Source organism: Elgaria multicarinata, chromosome 2 (assembly GCF_023053635.1).
Source record: "Elgaria multicarinata webbii isolate HBS135686 ecotype San Diego chromosome 2, rElgMul1.1.pri, whole genome shotgun sequence".
In the NCBI taxonomy this organism is placed as follows: domain Eukaryota; kingdom Metazoa; phylum Chordata; class Lepidosauria; order Squamata; family Anguidae; genus Elgaria; species Elgaria multicarinata.
In genome coordinates, this window is record NC_086172.1 from 10,400,843 (window position 1) to 10,419,201 (window position 18,359).

Consider the following 18,359-nt stretch of genomic DNA (forward strand, 5'->3'; position numbering starts at 1 on the left):
GGAGGGGGCAGAAATGGGTAGAAAGTATATATATATATATATATATATATATAAAAAGAATAGGCAGAAAGCTGTGGTGAAAGACAATGTCATTAGGTTAGAAGCCCTTTACTTTTAATCAATGGCTGTCTAATATATTTCTCCTTCCCCAGCCCTTTTTGCTTGCCTCTGAAACTGAAGAAAGTGGATTAGTCCATGGAAATTTTAAATGCTGTTGAGTTGTTTGCTCATGTTTATTTTATGAATCATTATTTTATATGGTGAATTGCTTCTCTGAATAAAAGCCTTTCAAACTTTATCAGCCTAAGACATCAAAACTCTTTATAAAGGGCCATATTTTAGAAATATGAATATGAGCTGAGTCTTTAACTAAATATGGAGTTCTGTGATGGCAGTCACAAATGTGCTTTTAAAAAACCCTCTTAATTTTTTTTTAAAGTTTGTATTGTAGATCATTTTAAGGACTTTAAATGTTTGTTTGTTTTTAAAAAAAAAACACCTTTCGTTGAGATTATTTTCTTAACCTTCTTTGCCTTCAACACGGAGATAGTGTTTACCTGATTACATCAAAACAATACTTCCTCACAACAATATTGACAATGCCAGCTCCAAAATGACGTTCTGTCCACATGAAAAAGATTATAAAGGACAAAACAAACTATTATACAAAGTTGTTCTGTAAACGGCTTTCCATGTTTTTAACCACTGTCCTTTCCTGAATTGTTTGCTGTTGTGTGAATTATAGGCAGCGATTACACCATAAACAACCAAAAAAACCAAACCTGCTTTCTGTTTCACATTGCTATATAAAGAAGCTGGTTAATTTTACCCTCACTGAATTACTAAAATTCACACAGGCTCAGTTCGGTTACACTGAGGCATGCTCTAGATGTGTGTGTGTATCTCCAAAAGCACACCTTATTGTGATTAGGAATGGATAGATCAGTCTATTACTGCTCTGTGTCAGTTTTGCTTGTCTTCATTTATAAGTCCATTCCATACTGTTTAAGTATTAATTTGAGAATTTTAAAAAAATCCGGCATGAAAATTCCTATTTACATAATATTTTTACCAAATTTCTCCCAGAATTTTTTTGAAATCTCAAATGTATAACACATTCTAAAGTATGCCTTTTTAAATGTGTATACAGAGATAAATACTGGGTATTTATTTGTTTATTACATTTTTATACCGCCCAATAGCCGAAGCTCTCTGGGCGGTTCACAGAAATTAAAACCATAATAAAACTACCAACGGGTTAAAAACACAAATACAAAATACAGTATAAAAAGCACAACCAAGATAAAACCACGCAGCAAAAATTGATATAAGATTAAAATACCGAGTTAGAACAGCAAAATTTAAATTTAACTTAAAATTAAGTGTTAAAATACTGAGAGAATAAAAAGGTCTTCAGCTGGCGACGAAAGGAGTACAGTGTAGGCGCCAGGCGGACTTCTCTGGGGAGCGCATTCCACAGCCGGGGTGCCACAGCAGAGAAGGCCCTCCTCCTAGTAGCCACCTGCCTCACTTCCTTTGGCAGGGGCTCATGGAGAAGGGCGCTTGTGGATGATCTTAAGGTCTGGGCAGGCACATATGGGAGGAGGCGTTCCTTCAAATAATCTGGCCCCAAACCGTTTAGGGCAGTGGTTCCCAAAGTGGGCGGTACTGCCCCCTTGGGGGCGGTGGGATTGCATAAGGGAGCGTTAAGAGGCAAGGGGGCAGCCGGGGGGGCACTAAGAGGCAAAGGGGCGGCAGGGGGGGCGTTCGAGGTGGTCTTTTCTGAGAAGTGCCTCTCCAGAAGGTCTTAAAACCCAGGGATATTTTTATGGGAGAAGGTAAGTTTAGTCCCAAGCCATATAGGGGAAGAATCCACACATGTATTAATACAATTTAAGAAGAGTCCTTTTAATGGTGAATTGTAATGTTTCAAAAGCACCAAAATGCTAATGAAAAGACATACCCTGCTTGGTGTGCCCCACCATGCCGGCTGCAAAATAGAGGCATTCGCTCTCTTTTTCCTCCCTCCCTCGGCAAGCCTGTGGCGGGTGCTTTGAATTTTGAATAAATATTCAATTAATTGTTACTCTTTTGAATTTTATTGTTATTATCTTGCTTAGTGGGTCAATGAAAACCGCTTCTGAATAATGATTTTTATAGGGTAGGGTAGGGGGCACTGGGCATGAGTTTGTGGAACCAAGGGGGCGGTTACCTGAAAAAGTTTGGGAACCACTGGTTTAGGGCTTTGAATGTCAATACCAGCACTTTGAATCAGGCCCAGAACTGGACTGGCAGCCAATGAAGTTGTAAAAGGACTGGCGTAATGTGGTCTTGCCAGCCAGTAAAGACAGTACATTTTTTTTTGAACCGAGAAGTACTTCACACAATTCAGAGAACTGCAAAATCTGAATGATAATTATGTTCCAATCTGCACATTAGTATGAGAAGTGTGGATCAGGGCAGTTGACATTGGAATGTGCAAAGACTGAATTCCTCAAGCATGCCTAGCGTTGATTCACTTTACATCTCAGCACTTGGGGCAAAAAGTGCAATATATTTGTACATCACTACAAATGGCTGTTGCTGTGTGTTTTGTGTGATCATGCCAATCTTCTGTGTGAGTTGTTGCTCAGTGGGAGCACACATGCTTTGCATGCACAAGGTTCGCTCCCTGGAATCTCCAGTTAAGGGTGGAAACTATCTCTGCAGAGCTGCTGACAGCCAGTGTAGGTGATCTTGTGCTGGGTGAACCAATCATTGGACTTGGTATTAGACAGTTTCATAAGTTCATAGCGTCCCTCACAATGTTTTATGCATGCAAGGTGCATTGAAAATATGGGGTTTGCCCATTAGAATGGCTGAAAATTATTCATAGAGAGCTTCGGCTATTGGGCGGTATAAAAACGTAATAAATAAATAAATAAATAAAATATGTGCAAAAGGCAAGGATGTGCATGCCCTCAGGGCCATAGGCTGAATAGTCAATGCATAAAGTTGGACTAACTGAAACGTGGTTTACATGGCGGTACTGACATTAGGCTTCTTCGGTGTGCAATTTTTTATTTTTTGCTGGGGGGCACACTCTAGATTCAGATCTTGGTTTACTTACATGAGAAATTACACATAACCGTGTGTAATTTTGCTTATTTGCTTTAAAAAAATTGTATTGTCGTAGAGAAAACAGGTTTAACTTGAACGTCTTCTTAAAGACAGAAATGGCTGGTGCGTTTCTGTGTGTGTTTTTCTATTATAAATCAGAATTGAACTAACGTAATTATATCCACCCATGAAATGCAGTGTGAAATCATTTTCAGTACTCATGTTTTAACTACTAGTCACACATTTAAAAATATAACATACTTACCCCAAAATCAGTCTTCGGTCAAAGTACCTCAAGATAGCAAAAGTCAAAAATTTGATTCACTATATTTACAGGTGACGGCTTGGACAACAGTGTAGCTTCTCCCAGCACAGGTGATGATGATGATGCAGATAAGGACAAAAAGCGACATAAAAAGCGTGGCATCTTTCCCAAAGTAGCCACAAATATCATGAGGGCATGGCTGTTCCAGCATCTAACAGTAAGTGAACTCTAGATCACATATGTGAAATAAAACGTGGGTGGAAGGTGCTGTAGTTGTGGTAGAAATCAAGACTTACTACCTGACATGGAAGTACATGAAGAGTATGGTTATATAGCTTGAAAGTGCTCCTTACAATTCTTTGCATTTTGTATATATCTTGCTGCAGAGGGAGGGAGAGAGAGAGAGAGAGATAACTAATTGTTGTTCATGCGTTTGGACAACAAAGCACTCATACACAGCTAGAATAAATTATCTGTTACTTTTTATGGTCGCTTCTATTCCTTTTCTTAGCAGTTTCAGGTTCAAAACAAAAGCCAGTATTTGGCCAGGGCTCATGCGTGCCTTCAAGGGACGGCACTTAGTGGTGGTTGTATTTTTACTGGACATCTTAAGCACAGGAGAACAGGACTTTTTGGTAGTTATAGTTGTAGTGGTGACTCTCCCTCCATTTGTTCAATCAGCATGCAGAAGGGAACAGGATTGCACTGGCGCCCCTATTCCTCTCTCCCCCCCCCCCATTTCGGCATCTGTCAGTGTGTCCCCTTCAGTGTGGGCAGCATGTGAGAATGGGCCTTCTGTGAATTCTATATGTACATATGGCTTGTATTTAAAACTTGAGAACCCTGGTGTGACCATGGTTTCTGATAATGCATATGGTTCTTACGTTGCACCCAACTTGCAGAGGTAGGGTGAGGGCAGTGTCCATTTGCAAGCCGAGAGGCAGGGTCAGTGGCTGCAATTCTGTTCCTCTCCATTCATTGATTGAACACGTGGGAAGGGTTGTGTTCAAATAGGAGTTCTGAATTAATCACCTGGAGCCAGGGAGAGGAATGTCTCCCTTATTAGATGTTTAAACACCATATGGTGATATGGTTAATATGAATTATATTGCAAAGGACTCTTTGGTTAAGGAGACATACCCCATAATGAAAGTCATTGCCATTTTAGTGTTTGATCATGTACGTTCAGCTAGGTTTTTGTATGTTTAATAGGACTTTTTTTCTCCCCCAATTCCACCTTTGACCAGCACCCTCCTGCTTAGCTCAGTTTGGGATTTATATCATTGCGCTTATAATCCTAGGGTGTTTGTGTGTGTGTGTGAGAGAGAGAGATTGAGAGAGAGAGAGCTGTTTACTGCTGCAGTTGCATACATGGTGTCTGCCAGATCAAACCTTCCAAAACTATTCTTGCAGTGAGATACTGCCTTCGTTGATTGCATGATAGAACACATACATTTATGGACTGAATAACTAAAGTCCTTCCCAAATGGTCCCTCTCTGAATACAAGAAGGAGGGTGTTTGTAAACCATACATGATGAAATCTCCCTGTTCCTTAGTTTGAATTTGGTAAATAATGCCCCCCCCCAAATATTTCCGGAGTAGTTTTGTGGATTTGTAATGTTTCGCGTCTCATCAACGTTCTCGTTTTCTTAGTTCAGTAGGAATTACAGTGTTTAAAAACCTGTGAGTTATGACATTCTGCAATGACTGTTATAATTCTGGCTTTGCTAGCATTCCTCCTGAATCACATCCCTTACAATCTCAGCTAAGACTCTGAACACTGCCCATAGGATTGCTTTTCTGAAGACTTTTTCTTCACCTCAGTTATTACGGCACTCAGCAACAACTGATCGTGTGAACAGTACAACGGTCAGTTCCTTGAGCGCGTGTAGTTTGCAGTTAACAGAATGCTTTCTGCATTTCCCTTCCCCTATATCCTTTTCAACTGCCTGCCCAACCCTAGAAAACTGTAATGGATTGCTCTTAAAGCTTGACCCTTCACAGCAGTAGACAAGTAACTTCCAGATAGGATCATGAGCAGTTCCCTAGTTTAGAAGGCATTGATAATTTAGCACTATGGCTGTGAAACTAATGGTGTATATGGCAGTGGGTTATGGGCACTGATGCCCCTAGGAAACCATGCAGTTGAAACACATCTCTTCCCAGAAAACAGGCTTTCTTAACACTCTCTAATCCAGGGATGCAAAAATTCTTCTATCCTAAGGGACAAATTCCATTTTGGAGATGGTCTAAGGGGCTGTGTCTGGTGGTGGGCGGAGCCAAAGGCAGAAAGGGTGTGGCCAAAAGGAGGAGCCAAAATACAAAAAAAATTCCAGCATATCTTAGCTTCAAGCTTTTGCTGCCACTAAGTAAGGCTATGGAACATTCTCAACCTTTTAGAATGGGGGGAAAATGTACAGAAGCCAAGAAACCACCAAATGATAGGTAGTTGGGGAAAGGGGGTGGGATCAGATAAAGGGGGCGTGGTATTCTGGGGAAGCTTGGAGGAACAGATTAGGACCCCCAGAGGGTCAGATTTGGCCTTCAGACCTGAGGATCTGCACCCCTGCTCTCTAACCGATGTTTACAATTATGCCAACCATCTGCCTTGAGGAAGAGTTATTTGATTAAACTGGGAATATGTAAAAGTTACCTAATGCTGGATTTTGCAGACCAGATACAATACGGCCTCCCTAGCATGGATTAATCAAAACCTGTAGAATATACTTAAGTATTTTCTTTACCTGGTGGAATTTATAGCTGTAAAAGTTCTGCCATTGTACTGAGGTCAAGGAGCATGTCTACACCAGGCGATATCCTGGGGATCATCTCAGGATCATCCCTGTGCGTCCCCATGATGCACATGGGATCCCGAGGACTATGGGTGTTGTGGCCGCCTGTCCTGGCTTCTTCCCTCTTCCCTGTGAGTAGCGGGGGTCTTCAGAAGGAAGGAGCCGGGCTCAGGAGAGTCCAGGGCCATCGGGGGCGGGGGGGAGCAGGGTTGGACTTTTTTCTTTTCTTTTTTAAACTTACTTTTGCGCAGGTGCGCTCCAGATCCTGTCTTTTTTTATAAAAACAATGGCGGGCACGACGTCCTCTTTCCTTCCTGGACGTCACACGCCGCGTGTGAACCCAGGGGGAGGATCTCGTGATCAGCATATCGCAAGATCCTCCCCCTTCCCTCGCATAGTGTAGACACACCCAAGTACGCTGTGCATTTTTATGATGGATCCCTATTCATGGGGTTAAATGTTCATTCTTGCACCCTATCAAATGTGTAACTTTCTTGCTGGAGTGCAGTATGAACAAGCCACTAGTAATGCACTAAGAGAAATATGCTATTAGTGTTTCACATTCTGAAGTAGGGATGAATGACTTCATTTTACCATAGTAGACAGTGGGAAGTAAAGCATTCAGAAGCATATCATAAGTTATAGCTGGGTGACTGCAGCCTTATTAATATGCAGAGCACAACACAGATAATGCTTGCAGGTGTGTGAGAAAGCAGGGTTAATCTCCCATTCCCACTACTTTTAAAATCATTCTCAGAATGGTCCTGTTTGTTTAGATCTAAGTAATAATCTCTATAGCAGCAGCCACTGATCATCATTAGACAGACAAAGAAACCAAAGTTAACAGAAGTGAACACCAGCAGAGAAAACAGTTCTTCTCCAATACTTTTGTAAGTGTGCATGTCACTAATTTTGAGCCCCTGGCCAATCAGTTTGCAACTCAAACTGAAACATCTGACTCTTTTAAGGAGACTTCTATATTATTTTTTAATTTCTCAGTGTACAAATGTTTTCATTCATTTGTTCTTCCAGCAATTTTATAAGGCTAAGAGAGAGCAACACCCCCAAAGCTACTCAGTAAGCTTAATGGCTAAGATAGGTATTTGAAACTGCGTCTTCCGTTTTCCAAGCCAGAAAACGGGATGAGTCATGGCCAGCAAAAATCTGAGCTACCAGAGTCTAGGTTACCATTGGAGAGCTACTGGGATAGTGGGTCCAGTGACCTTCATGCCCAGTCTGTGTAGGAAAGCAACTGAGCTTCTCAAATGTAGCTCAGTCCTTAAAAGACATGGATTTATCAACACTAATTGACAGGTGAAAGGATATTCCCTCTCTTGGGTGTCATAAAGCTAGAGTCCACATGCTTTGCTGGGACATCACTTGCCCTGTGTGTGACCACCATACACACCACTGCTGCCAATATAGTTACTGGAATGCGAAGTAGACTTTGGCAGTCTGTGCTGCTGTGCCTGGACAGAGGGGTCACAGCATATGGAGAGTGAAATATCTCTTCGAAAAAGATTAAGATTGAGCAATCATTTCTAGAACTGACCCAATTAAAGTGGCGGCGCTACATTCAATACAAGAAGAATGGTATACTTACAGACCCTTCTTTACCTTGGTTACTTCAAGCTCCATTACAGCGGGGTTAACATGCTCCCTACCTCGCTTCTCCGCCCGTGTTTTCCTTCCTCAAGTTACTTCCTCTTTTCAAAAGAGGAAGTACACAACGAGCACGAGGCCCATTGAGTCCGCTATTCTAATGGTGCTGTTTCTCCTGCAAACAGCAGGAAAGGAAAGGAAAGGAACCTCTCATGCAAGCACTTGAGTCATTGCTGACTCCTAGAGGGACGCCTGCTTTCGCTGATGTTTTCTTTTCAGACTTTGTAGTGGGGTGGTTTGCCATTGCCTTCCCCAGTTGCAGTTACCTTTCCCCCAGCTAGCTGGGTACTCATTTTACCAACCTTGGAAGGATGGAAGGCTGAGTTGACCTGAGCCGGCTGCCTGAGAACCAGCTTCTGCTAGGATTGAACTCAGGCCGTGGGGAGAGTTTCGGCTGCAGTAACTGCCACTTACCACTCTGCGCCACACAAGGCAAACAGCAGGAGAAAGCAGTAATTCTGAGTTTAGGAAAACATCGGACTTAATGAGGTTGTTTTTTTTGTCGTGCAAGGAAGGCCAGAAAGGGCGGAAGGGGCATGGGAGGCAGACGACGTCATGGGAGGGACCTGAGCAAACTCCATGAGTGCCCAGTAACGAGAGTGCAATAAAACGCTCGTTCGGGTGGAGCTTTTCCTTACATATTCAGCACACCGGTCATCCCATCCACCCCCCTTTATTTCCTTTTTTCTGGCAAGAACACTGATCAGTGAGAGTACAAAGAGAAATAAAATAATTATTTTCTCTTAAAATGTATACTGTAGAGGTTAGACCAAGAAGGTATGGCATTGTACAAGAACAGCTTTGTATATTTTTTTTAAATCCACATTAAGAGGAATAGAATGATGAATATCCCAAGCACCATGCTTTCCTTTTACACATCTATTGTAACAGTGCCACCCACTTTCGGAAGTTTTGTATCAGCATTGTTAATGCAACTTGAGTTCTGAGATGGGTTTTCACTGAAGCAAGCAAACAGTGGCTTTGGTACAAGTTTGATACAAATAATTATTTGGTGCAAATAATAGTAATAGTCTGGAAATCCATTCAGATCACTTTAGATTTTTCTGGTTATGTGAATCACCCCTTTTATTTTCATAATTCTGGTATCCTTTTATATTTGTAGTTGAGGAGAATAAGGTCCAACCCTCAGAATTAGGAGGTGGTGTGAAACTTTTTGGGCAATAAAGACTAATTTCAGGGGTGATGGTTAGTTAATGCTTACATTCAAAGGTAAATGTAATTAACACAACTGGAATGAGATCTATGCACATGGTAAATACTGGACTGGAGTCCAGTATTATGCCATGATTATGGGATAAAGTTTTGTAGGTGACACATACTTCATCAGTTATATGTACTAATACAAGATTAGTATACTTACCTTTCTTTCTTTCTTTCTTTCTTTCTTTCTTTCTTTCTTTCTTTCTTTCTTCCATGTGGCATTTCATTTCTCAGGAAATGATTCCTGAAATTAGTGTGTTCATGTGGCAGTTTGTGATGAAATAGGAGGCATGAAATTAAAAAGTAGACATTTCAATATACGCTTCTCCATGGGACAACCCTTAATTTCCCTTTGTGAGCGATAAAAAAAGAATGATTCACAACCTATTGTCCAGGGGGTTGGATCCCAAATTAGTCATACTTAGAGTAGACCCATTGAAATCACTGGAACCAGCCCAACGTGTAGTAATTTGCAGAATGAAAACAGTATGGAAGTACTAGGAATTACTACATTAGTATCAAAACCCAGCATTCTGTTTGGCTAGCAATACTTTTTAATTGGTCTATTATATCAACAGACTACTTCCAAAGATTTGTTTTTTTGAAAGAAAGCGTGTTCATAATTATAATATTAATACCCATCAGTGGCATGGAATTAAATGACACAGACAGTAATTGCTGTGTCTGTCATGCTAATGATTAGTGGATGGAATGATCTAAAATAAATGAAGAAACAGTATAATCTTCTAAAAGTTTTTGCAACCTTGGCCTGTAGTGCTTGATACTTTCATATATATATATATATATATATATATATATATATATATATATATTAGAAAAACCACACCCACCTCTCATTGTTCATTCTCAAACATGCAAAGGAAATTTTGTTCTCTTTAATTTGATATTTGTGTGACATTGTCACAGTAATATCATGCAGCTCATTTCCAACAGTGCAGTTTTAGCAAATTGATATACGTATGTAGAAAAACCATAGCTACTCTGAGCTGCTGTTTTTCTGTATGCAGTCTCTGTATTCATGTGATATATGTAATAAAATATCTGGTTTCTCAGAGATAGGGCCATAGCTCAGTGGTAGAGCACCTGGCTTGCATTTAGAACAGTGGTCCCCAAACTTTTTCAGGTAACCACCCCCTTGGTTCCACAAACTCATGCCCAGTGCCCCCTACCCTACACTATAAAAATCATTATTCAGAATACCGGTTTTCATTGACCCACTAAGGAAGATAATAACAATAAAATTCAAAACAGTAACAATTGAATATTTATTCAAAATCCGAAGCACCCGCCACAGGCTTGCTGAGGGAGGCAAGAAAAAGAGAGCGAATGCCTCTGTTTTGCAGCCAGCGTGGCAGGGCACACCAAGCAGGATATGTTTCTTCATTAGCGTTTTGGTGCTTTTGAAACATTACAATTCACCATTAAAAGGACTCTTCTTAAACTGTATTAATACATGTGTGGATTCTTCCCCTATATGGCTTGGGACTAAACTACCTTCTCCCATAAAAATGTCCCTGGGTTTTAAGACCTTCTGGAGAGGTTCTTCTCAGAAAAGACCACCTCGAACGCCCTCCTGCTGCCCCTTTGCCTCTTAGCGCCCCCCGGCTTCCCCCTTGCCTCTTAATGCCCCCTTATGCAATCCCACCGCCCCCAAGGGAGCAGTACCGCCCACTTTGGGAACCACTGATTTAGAAGATTTCATTTTCAATCTCCAGTATTGCCAGTTAAAACGATTTGGGAAAGAGATCACTGCCTGAGACTTTGGAATCTTGCTGCCATTCAAAGCAAACAATTCGAGGCTAGATGGACCAATGGTCAGCTTGTATAAGGCAGCTTTATATGTCCAAATACTTTAATGGGACAATAAATTGGATGGAACTTATTTGATTTCAATAAATGAAAATGTAGTGGAAAGACTTAAAACGCAGGTGATAACTGCAGGTGATAACTGATGCATTTAGTTGGGCCACTCCAGCTTCAACCTTGCTTTCTGTATTAATTAAATATTCTATATAACAATCTCATTTTGCCATTACAATGCAGTTAATGTTAACGTCACTGTCATTTACATGAGTGGCTGTGGGTGGGCTTCAGCTCCCCTTCTTCTTTTGGCACATCACTAATATTTAGTTTGATGAGCCCATTGTATGATGAGTCCATTGTATCATGGCCATCGTTAGATTATGCATTCTAGGGAGGTATTGCTTTACGGCAACCTTCCTCTTAGATGTTTTGGACTACAGCTCCTAGCATTCCTAGCTATTGGCCATGCTGACTGGGGCTGATAAGAGTTGAAGGCCACAGCTAGACCTAAGGTTTATCCTGGGATCATCCAGGGTTCGCCCCTGCCTGAGCACTGGATCCCCTGTGTGTCACCTAGATGAACAGGTTTGACCCCTGGACAATCCATGGATAAACCTTAGGTCTAGCTATGGCTGAAGTCTAAAACATGTGCCCTCAAGCTTGAGGAAGTCTACTATGCAACAATTCTGCTAGCGCTGGTGCATTGAAAGAAAAAACTGAGCCACCTTAATCTATTCTATGCTTTAACGTTGATTCCTGCATTGAGCAGGGGGTTGGACTCGATGGCCTTATAGACCCCTTCCAACTCTACTATTCTATAATCTCCATATGTTATGTTGCCATGGGTAAATAATAACATTATTAGTTATTTTTACTAACATTACTATTCCAATTCCTATCAAAGAAATGCTGTCAATAGCTTACAGTAAAGACTTCCTATTGGCACAGTTCAAGATATCCCCTGGACAGCAGTGCTTGAATTTTCAAGAGGTAAAATAAGGCAATATTCTCTTTGGCTCCTCTTTTTCAGCGCATTGGAGACAAGTGAGAGAAGATGGTGGATTATAAAGTAGAAAGGGGGCCTAGTAAATTCCTGTAAATTCAAGCATTCTACAACAGTCAGAATTGAAAGCAATAGCAGGTTGGGATTTTGGTGAGTGTTTCTTAAGTATCATAATGTCAGGGCCTAGATTTGGAATGCTGTATCATCTTGTGATTCAGGAAAACAGGGTAAAATTCTTCAGGATTAGATTTAATCCTGCAGATGAAACGAAACAGTGTGTGTAGTAGGAGAAGGGCATGTTGGGGGTCGGGGTGGGATGGGGGTCTTACAGACTGAAAAGTACCATGGGAATCCTAGATCGTTGTGCCAAAGGAAATATGTATATCAATAGGGTGGTAAAATAATGACTTTTAAAAACTTTTTTTTAAGCCTTTAACATAGTCAGTGCCTTTTTAAAATGATTTTGAAAATGGTCATATCCATCAGTATAAACACTTTTTAACTTGAGTATGTTTAAAAATATCAGAACTGCACTTTTCCAGCTATTTGAAGTGACTCACAAAAATCTAAGGGGGTAGAGTTTTTTGCTCACCTTTAAAACTATTTGAAGGTTACACTTACTTACTTTTAAATGTTACATCATGCTTTTCCAAGGAGAACTTTTCCAGGGCAGCCTACAAAGCCAAACAAGGCCTCATCTACACCAAGCAGAACATTCCACTATGAAAGTGGTATATAAAAGGCAGGAGCCACACTACTGCTTTATAGCGGTATTGAAGTGCACTGACAACTGCTGGGCCCATAGGCACATACCATATACCGCTATCATACTACTACTTCCTGCTTAGTATCGCTCCTGCCTTTTATATACCCCTTTCATAGTGAAATATCCTGCTTGGTGTAGATGAGCCCCAAGTAACTGAAACACAACAACAAAGTAAAACAATAAATATTAAAAACAACAGATTAGGTTCTGTTTTGCCTATTTTATTAATTTTATTCCCTCCCCATTTTATGCCCCACCCTGAGGGTGGATAATAAAACCACATGTTTAAAACATAACATTCTATAAAACAGTTTACAATAATAGTCAATATTTCTTATTTGGCTGGTAAGGGAAAACAGTGTTCCCTTACCTAACCAGGTTGTAGGCCATGTATGAGTTTAAAGTTTGCTGTTGTGTTTTTGAAGCACTTCAAATTGTGCCCTGAAATGAACTGGGAGCTATATGCAGCTCTTTTAGCACCAGTTTAATTTGCTCCCTGTATCCCACTCCGGTAATCAACCAGGTAGCTACATTTTAAATTAATGGAATAATCCATTCCAGACTGTCTTCAAAGGCAGCTCCATGAAGAACACACCACAGTAGACCGGCCTGGAGATTACCAGAGATTTTCTTGTGATCTCTGGTAATTTGAAACACTGAAGTATTAATACCTAATTGCAGGGCTTATAAAATTAATTTTATTGGATATTTTATAGCGTACTTATCAAATCTGTCAACCACAGCAAAAAAAAAAAAAGTATAATTCTAAAAAAATGTTAAGTAGTTGTGTTGAATAAAAGCATGTTACTGGATTACAAATAACATTTTTAATAGTACCAAGACATAAATCTTAGGACTTCAAAGACTTTTCTGAAAGGAAAATTGGCACTATTGAAAAGAAAGTAAATGCACTGAAGAATTTCTCCAAGAAAATCTCATCTGGCAATCCTATGCAGACTTAAACTACATATAAAATAACATTTCTATAGCGTTTACAGGAGAGCTTACTGAGAAGATAGACTATACACAAAATCTCACATGGAAACTTAACTCTGTGTGTACACTGGGATATTTTCCATGCGTTATTCAGTCTGTTTCAAATGCGCGACACATTCCTGATACAATTGTAATACGCAACCAGCCAAAATATAAGACTACTTTGCTGTCTTAATTCCAGTTCAGACCTTATAGCAAGGGTCTTGGGGGATTGTAGTTGGGAATATTTGGTTGGATATGAAGATTCCCTTTCCCACAAAACAGAACCTTTGGATCCAACCCATTCTTTCATAAGCCACAATACAAAAATAATATATTCTACCTTTGTAATTAAGGCTGCATTCTTATACCCACTTTCCTTGGAGTAAGCCCTATTGGATGTGATGGAACATGAATAAACATGAATAGGATTGTGTGTAAATCCAGTATAGTTAGTTGCAAATACCAACCCTGCCTAGCTTAGTCATAAAAGAAGAACCATATTCCATAAAATTCTCTGTCTTGAGGTCATTTTTATTTGCCAATAGCCCAATGTGTGGTGTTTACACAGCAGTATTTAAGCTACTGAAGTTTAAATAGCTTTGTTATGTTGCGTGTATAACCTGTAAATCAAGTCTCCTTGATATTGTTGATAAATTTTACAGCTGGTTCATTCTTTTATTCTGTACCTTGAAAGGCCAATGACTGATGTTAGTTGCACCCATCTTTGTTTTTTGTTTCTGCCACAAAATGAACTTCGCTCATTTTGATAGAAAAGCAAAAAAACCTCTTGACATGTTGCTATTGCAGGACTCAGCAGTAATGAAGGCTGATTACTAGAAATTGTTTTGTTGACCTAAGTCACTTCTAAGTTTTCAGTTCACAAACTTTGCCCACCGGGCCTATGTTTGCCAGAGTGTCTGCATCTTCTGGCTTGCCATTGAAATATCTGGACAATAAACTGTATAAGGCAGCCGTACCTAACCTGGAGTAATACAGATGTATTGGACTACAACTCCCAGCCCTCGTCTATACGACAGCGGGATAGCTCCTCATTAAATAAAACCCCGATTTTTCGTTCATTCAAATGTAGGTAAAGAGCGTCACACTGCAGCAGCAACAACGATTTATTTCCTGAAATATTATTTTTTTATAGTGAGTTATTAATGTGCATTATCACATTATCCCATATACAATGATAAAGAATAAAAGCCAACGAAGCTATAAATCTTATCTGCAGAGCTCCGCAGACTGATATAACACACCAAACAAGCAGGAGCGGGATGGGTGGGCGGGGACGAGGCTACAGAGGGAAAGGAAGGAGGCTGGCTGCCTGTTTCCCACTGCTCCTCGTAAGGAAATTCAAAGAAACAGCCTCCACGAACCAGGAGCGGGTGAGGGGCATGAGGCTTCAGAGGGAAAGGAAGAGAGAGAGAGAGAGAGAGGAATGAATTTAACTGTTACAAACTTCAGCTGGTACAAAACAGGGCGGCACGCTTACTAACAGGGACTGGCCGATGAGACCACATTACGCCAGTCCTTTTCCAGCTTCATTGGCTGCCAGTCCAGGTCTGGGCCCGATTCAAAGTGCTGGTATTAACATTTAAAGCCCTAAATGGCTTGGGGCCAGGTTATCTGAAGGAACGCCTCCTCCCATATGTACCTGCCCAGACCCTAAGGTCATCCTCAGGGGTCCTTCTTCGCGAGCCCCTGCCAAAGGAAGTGAGGCAGGTGGCTACCAGGAGTAGGGCCTTCTCTGCTGTGGAATGAGCTCCCTAAGGAAGTTCGCTTGGCACCTACATTATATGCTTTTAGACACCAGGTGAAGACCTTTTTATTCTCCCAGCATTTTAACAGTCTATAAATAAATTTTAACTTGGTGTTTTAAATTTGTAATTTTGCATTGCTGCTGTTTTTATCTGGTTGAGCTTTTATATTGTATTTTATATTATGGTTTTATACTGCTGTTTTATACTTTGAATGTTTTTAATTTTTGTGAACCGCCCAGAGAGCTCTGGCTATTGGGCAGTATAGAAATGTAATAAATAAATAAATAAATAAATAAATAAAATTGTATTAAGAAGCTTTCTCTGTGGAGCTCCACAGAGAGACTTCAAACTAAAATCAGCATGAACGAAGGAGGCAGTGGATTGGTGCAAAATCAGGAAATGGGCCAATCGCGTTATCCTACCCTCAAAGCTCTGCCCACATGTCAAAATCCGACATAACTCCCCCAAAGACACACAGCCATAAGGCGGTGCAAACTTGGACCCGATCTAAAAGTCGCGGTAAATCGCAAATGCAAATATGCGCATTATTGCAGTTAAAACTCAGCGCTGAGGCGAATGGACGACTGAGTCATGTAACCTAAAATGAGAATATGCGCATTTAGGTCGGGGTAAAGAAGCCGTATAGACAAGTCCCCAGTCTCTCCCAGCCAGGCATACTGGTTGGGGAAGGCTGGGAGTTGTAGTCCATGACAACTGGAGTGCACTAGGCTGGGGGAGGCTGGTATAAGGAAACAAGCTGAATTTCACTTCCCATAGGGGAAGATAATGGGCAGGACTATATTCATTTTAAAAGTGCTTGTATCTTCTGTGTGTTTTTCTAATTAATAGGACTACATGTGTATGGGTGGAAGGAAAGGAAAGGAACCTCTCTTGCAAGCACTTGAGTCGTTGCTGACTCCTAGAGGGACGCCTGCTTTCGCTGACGTTTTCTTGGCAGACTTTGTAGCGGGGTGGTTTGCCATGGCCTTCCCCAGTCGCAGTTACCTTTCCCCAGCTAGCTGGGTACTCATTTTCCCAACCTCGGATGGATGGAAGGCTGAGTTGACCTGAGCCGGCTGCCTGAGAACCAGCTTCTGCTGGGATCGAACTCAGGCCGTGGGGAGAATTTTGGCTGCAGTAACTGCCGCTTACTGCTCTGCGCCACACGAGGCTCTAATGGAGGAAAGCATTTAATGAGGTTGAATATTGGTATCGTGTCTTCCACCATTTGTTTTCCTCTGAATTCTAAGAAGCTGATACCCCACAGGTACTCTTATCTAGCTAGGACTAAGGAATATTCCATGTGACTTGCTATTTGTCTCTAATCGTAATGTGCTTTTCAACTTTCATAGAAACTATTCTTACAAGTTCCTTGCAGAGTCAGAATGATCCATAGGAAGTTTATTAAGAATAGTTTTTGACAAAATTTCAATAGCCTGGGCAGTCATTTTGCAAAAACATGAAATGAGGTGGAATTCATTGACTAAATTATTCATTATTAATTGCTTTCCTGCTTTATCTTCTGACACAGCTGCTGTTCCTGAAATAGAGAAATTGTTTTTTATCTCCTGATACATGACACATAGTATATAACTATTTACTCCATAAGTACAAAGCTTCTAAATCATTAACATGTTTTAGGCTGTGTTGCATGAAAAGGTAAAAAATGTAATACTCTGGAAAATAAAATACTTGGCATTTTAAAGACACTTTAAAATGCACTGTAAAACAATCCCACTTTAAATATAAATACTTAGAGCCAAATTCTGGATTAACTGGAAAAACTAATAAATTCAAGTTCTTTAAATTTGTTTTCATCACCGTACGGCGGAGGCATACCTTAATGTTTAATAAAGTTGAAAGTGTCTTGAGAAATGCATCATTTCTTCTGTTGCCTCTGCTTTAGGGATGCTTTAGGATTTTATTCAGTCTGAATTGTTTAATGAACTGACCTGGTTGTCACTTCCTGGACTACATGCACAGTTATCCTTTGGGCTTCAGACATCCTCAGATTTTGCAGTATAGTCCTTGGCTCAAAAAATATAGCAAAGTGAATTTAAAAATTCGTTTTAGGATAAGGTTCATACTGAAATGCATTTTTAGGATAAAACATGTACCAAAATGTTGGTTTTGTAAAAAAAAAAAAAAAATCACACCAAAAAAAATTACACCATCATTATTTAACTGTGAGCTTTCATGCTTTTTAAAAAATAATTCAATAAATTGAAGATTGATGGGGAAATAGGATGGGACAGAACCAACTTATGAACACCTGCGAAACTGACATGGTCATGGACCAGAAACATCCATCCCTACTCTGCATGTCCTGTAGCATTTCATAGATGAAAACAGATTAATAGATAGAACTAGGAGTCATGTGCGGTTATACAGCAGAGCTGCCTGGTGGGCTGAAACAATCCAGACTCAAATGTGCTGCAAGTATTATTTATTATTTATTTATTATTTAGAATATGTATATACCGCTCCCCATTGAAAAAATTTGGAGTAAAAAGTAGAAAGCAAGAATTAAAAGAAAACTGAATGTAAGCAGATGGAACTGGATTGCCCAGAAAGTCAAATACATATAACCATTACATTGCATTTATACTATTCATAGGACATGGGTCCCATTTTCCAAATGAGAAACACTGAGGCACTAATATAAATGACTAGCCCAAGAGCAATGTGTTAATCCATGACAGAGAGAAAAGTTAAGCAATAATAGACCACCTGTGATCATATGAAGAATGTTTTGGACTTCACCACTGAGAAATTGTAGCTTCCCCACACACTTAGAACTAAGGAATAGTGTGCATCAGTGGGTCTTTAACCAGTGGATGATGGTGGTGGCATGATAGAAGGGATGAGAGTTGAGCTGATGCATTGCTCCAAGCTGCCATCTTAGTTTCCCCCCAAAGAAATGTACACTATGTTGGCCATTGCATTATGGTGGATCTAACATGGTGGTCGTCAACTGTTGTT

At 40.3% G+C, this 18,359-nt stretch overlaps 1 protein-coding gene across 2 annotated transcripts in view; it reads left to right on the top strand.

The window, feature by feature from the left end:
• MEIS1 (Meis homeobox 1) overlaps positions 1-18,359 on the top strand; it is a 196,323-nt gene that overhangs the window by 89,249 nt on the left and 88,715 nt on the right. For both annotated transcript variants that reach the window (XM_063115999.1, XM_063116000.1), the window contains exon 8: positions 3,436-3,581. In XM_063115999.1, coding sequence (XP_062972069.1) covers positions 3,436-3,581 — 146 coding nt within the window. The remainder of the gene's footprint in view (positions 1-3,435; positions 3,582-18,359) is intronic.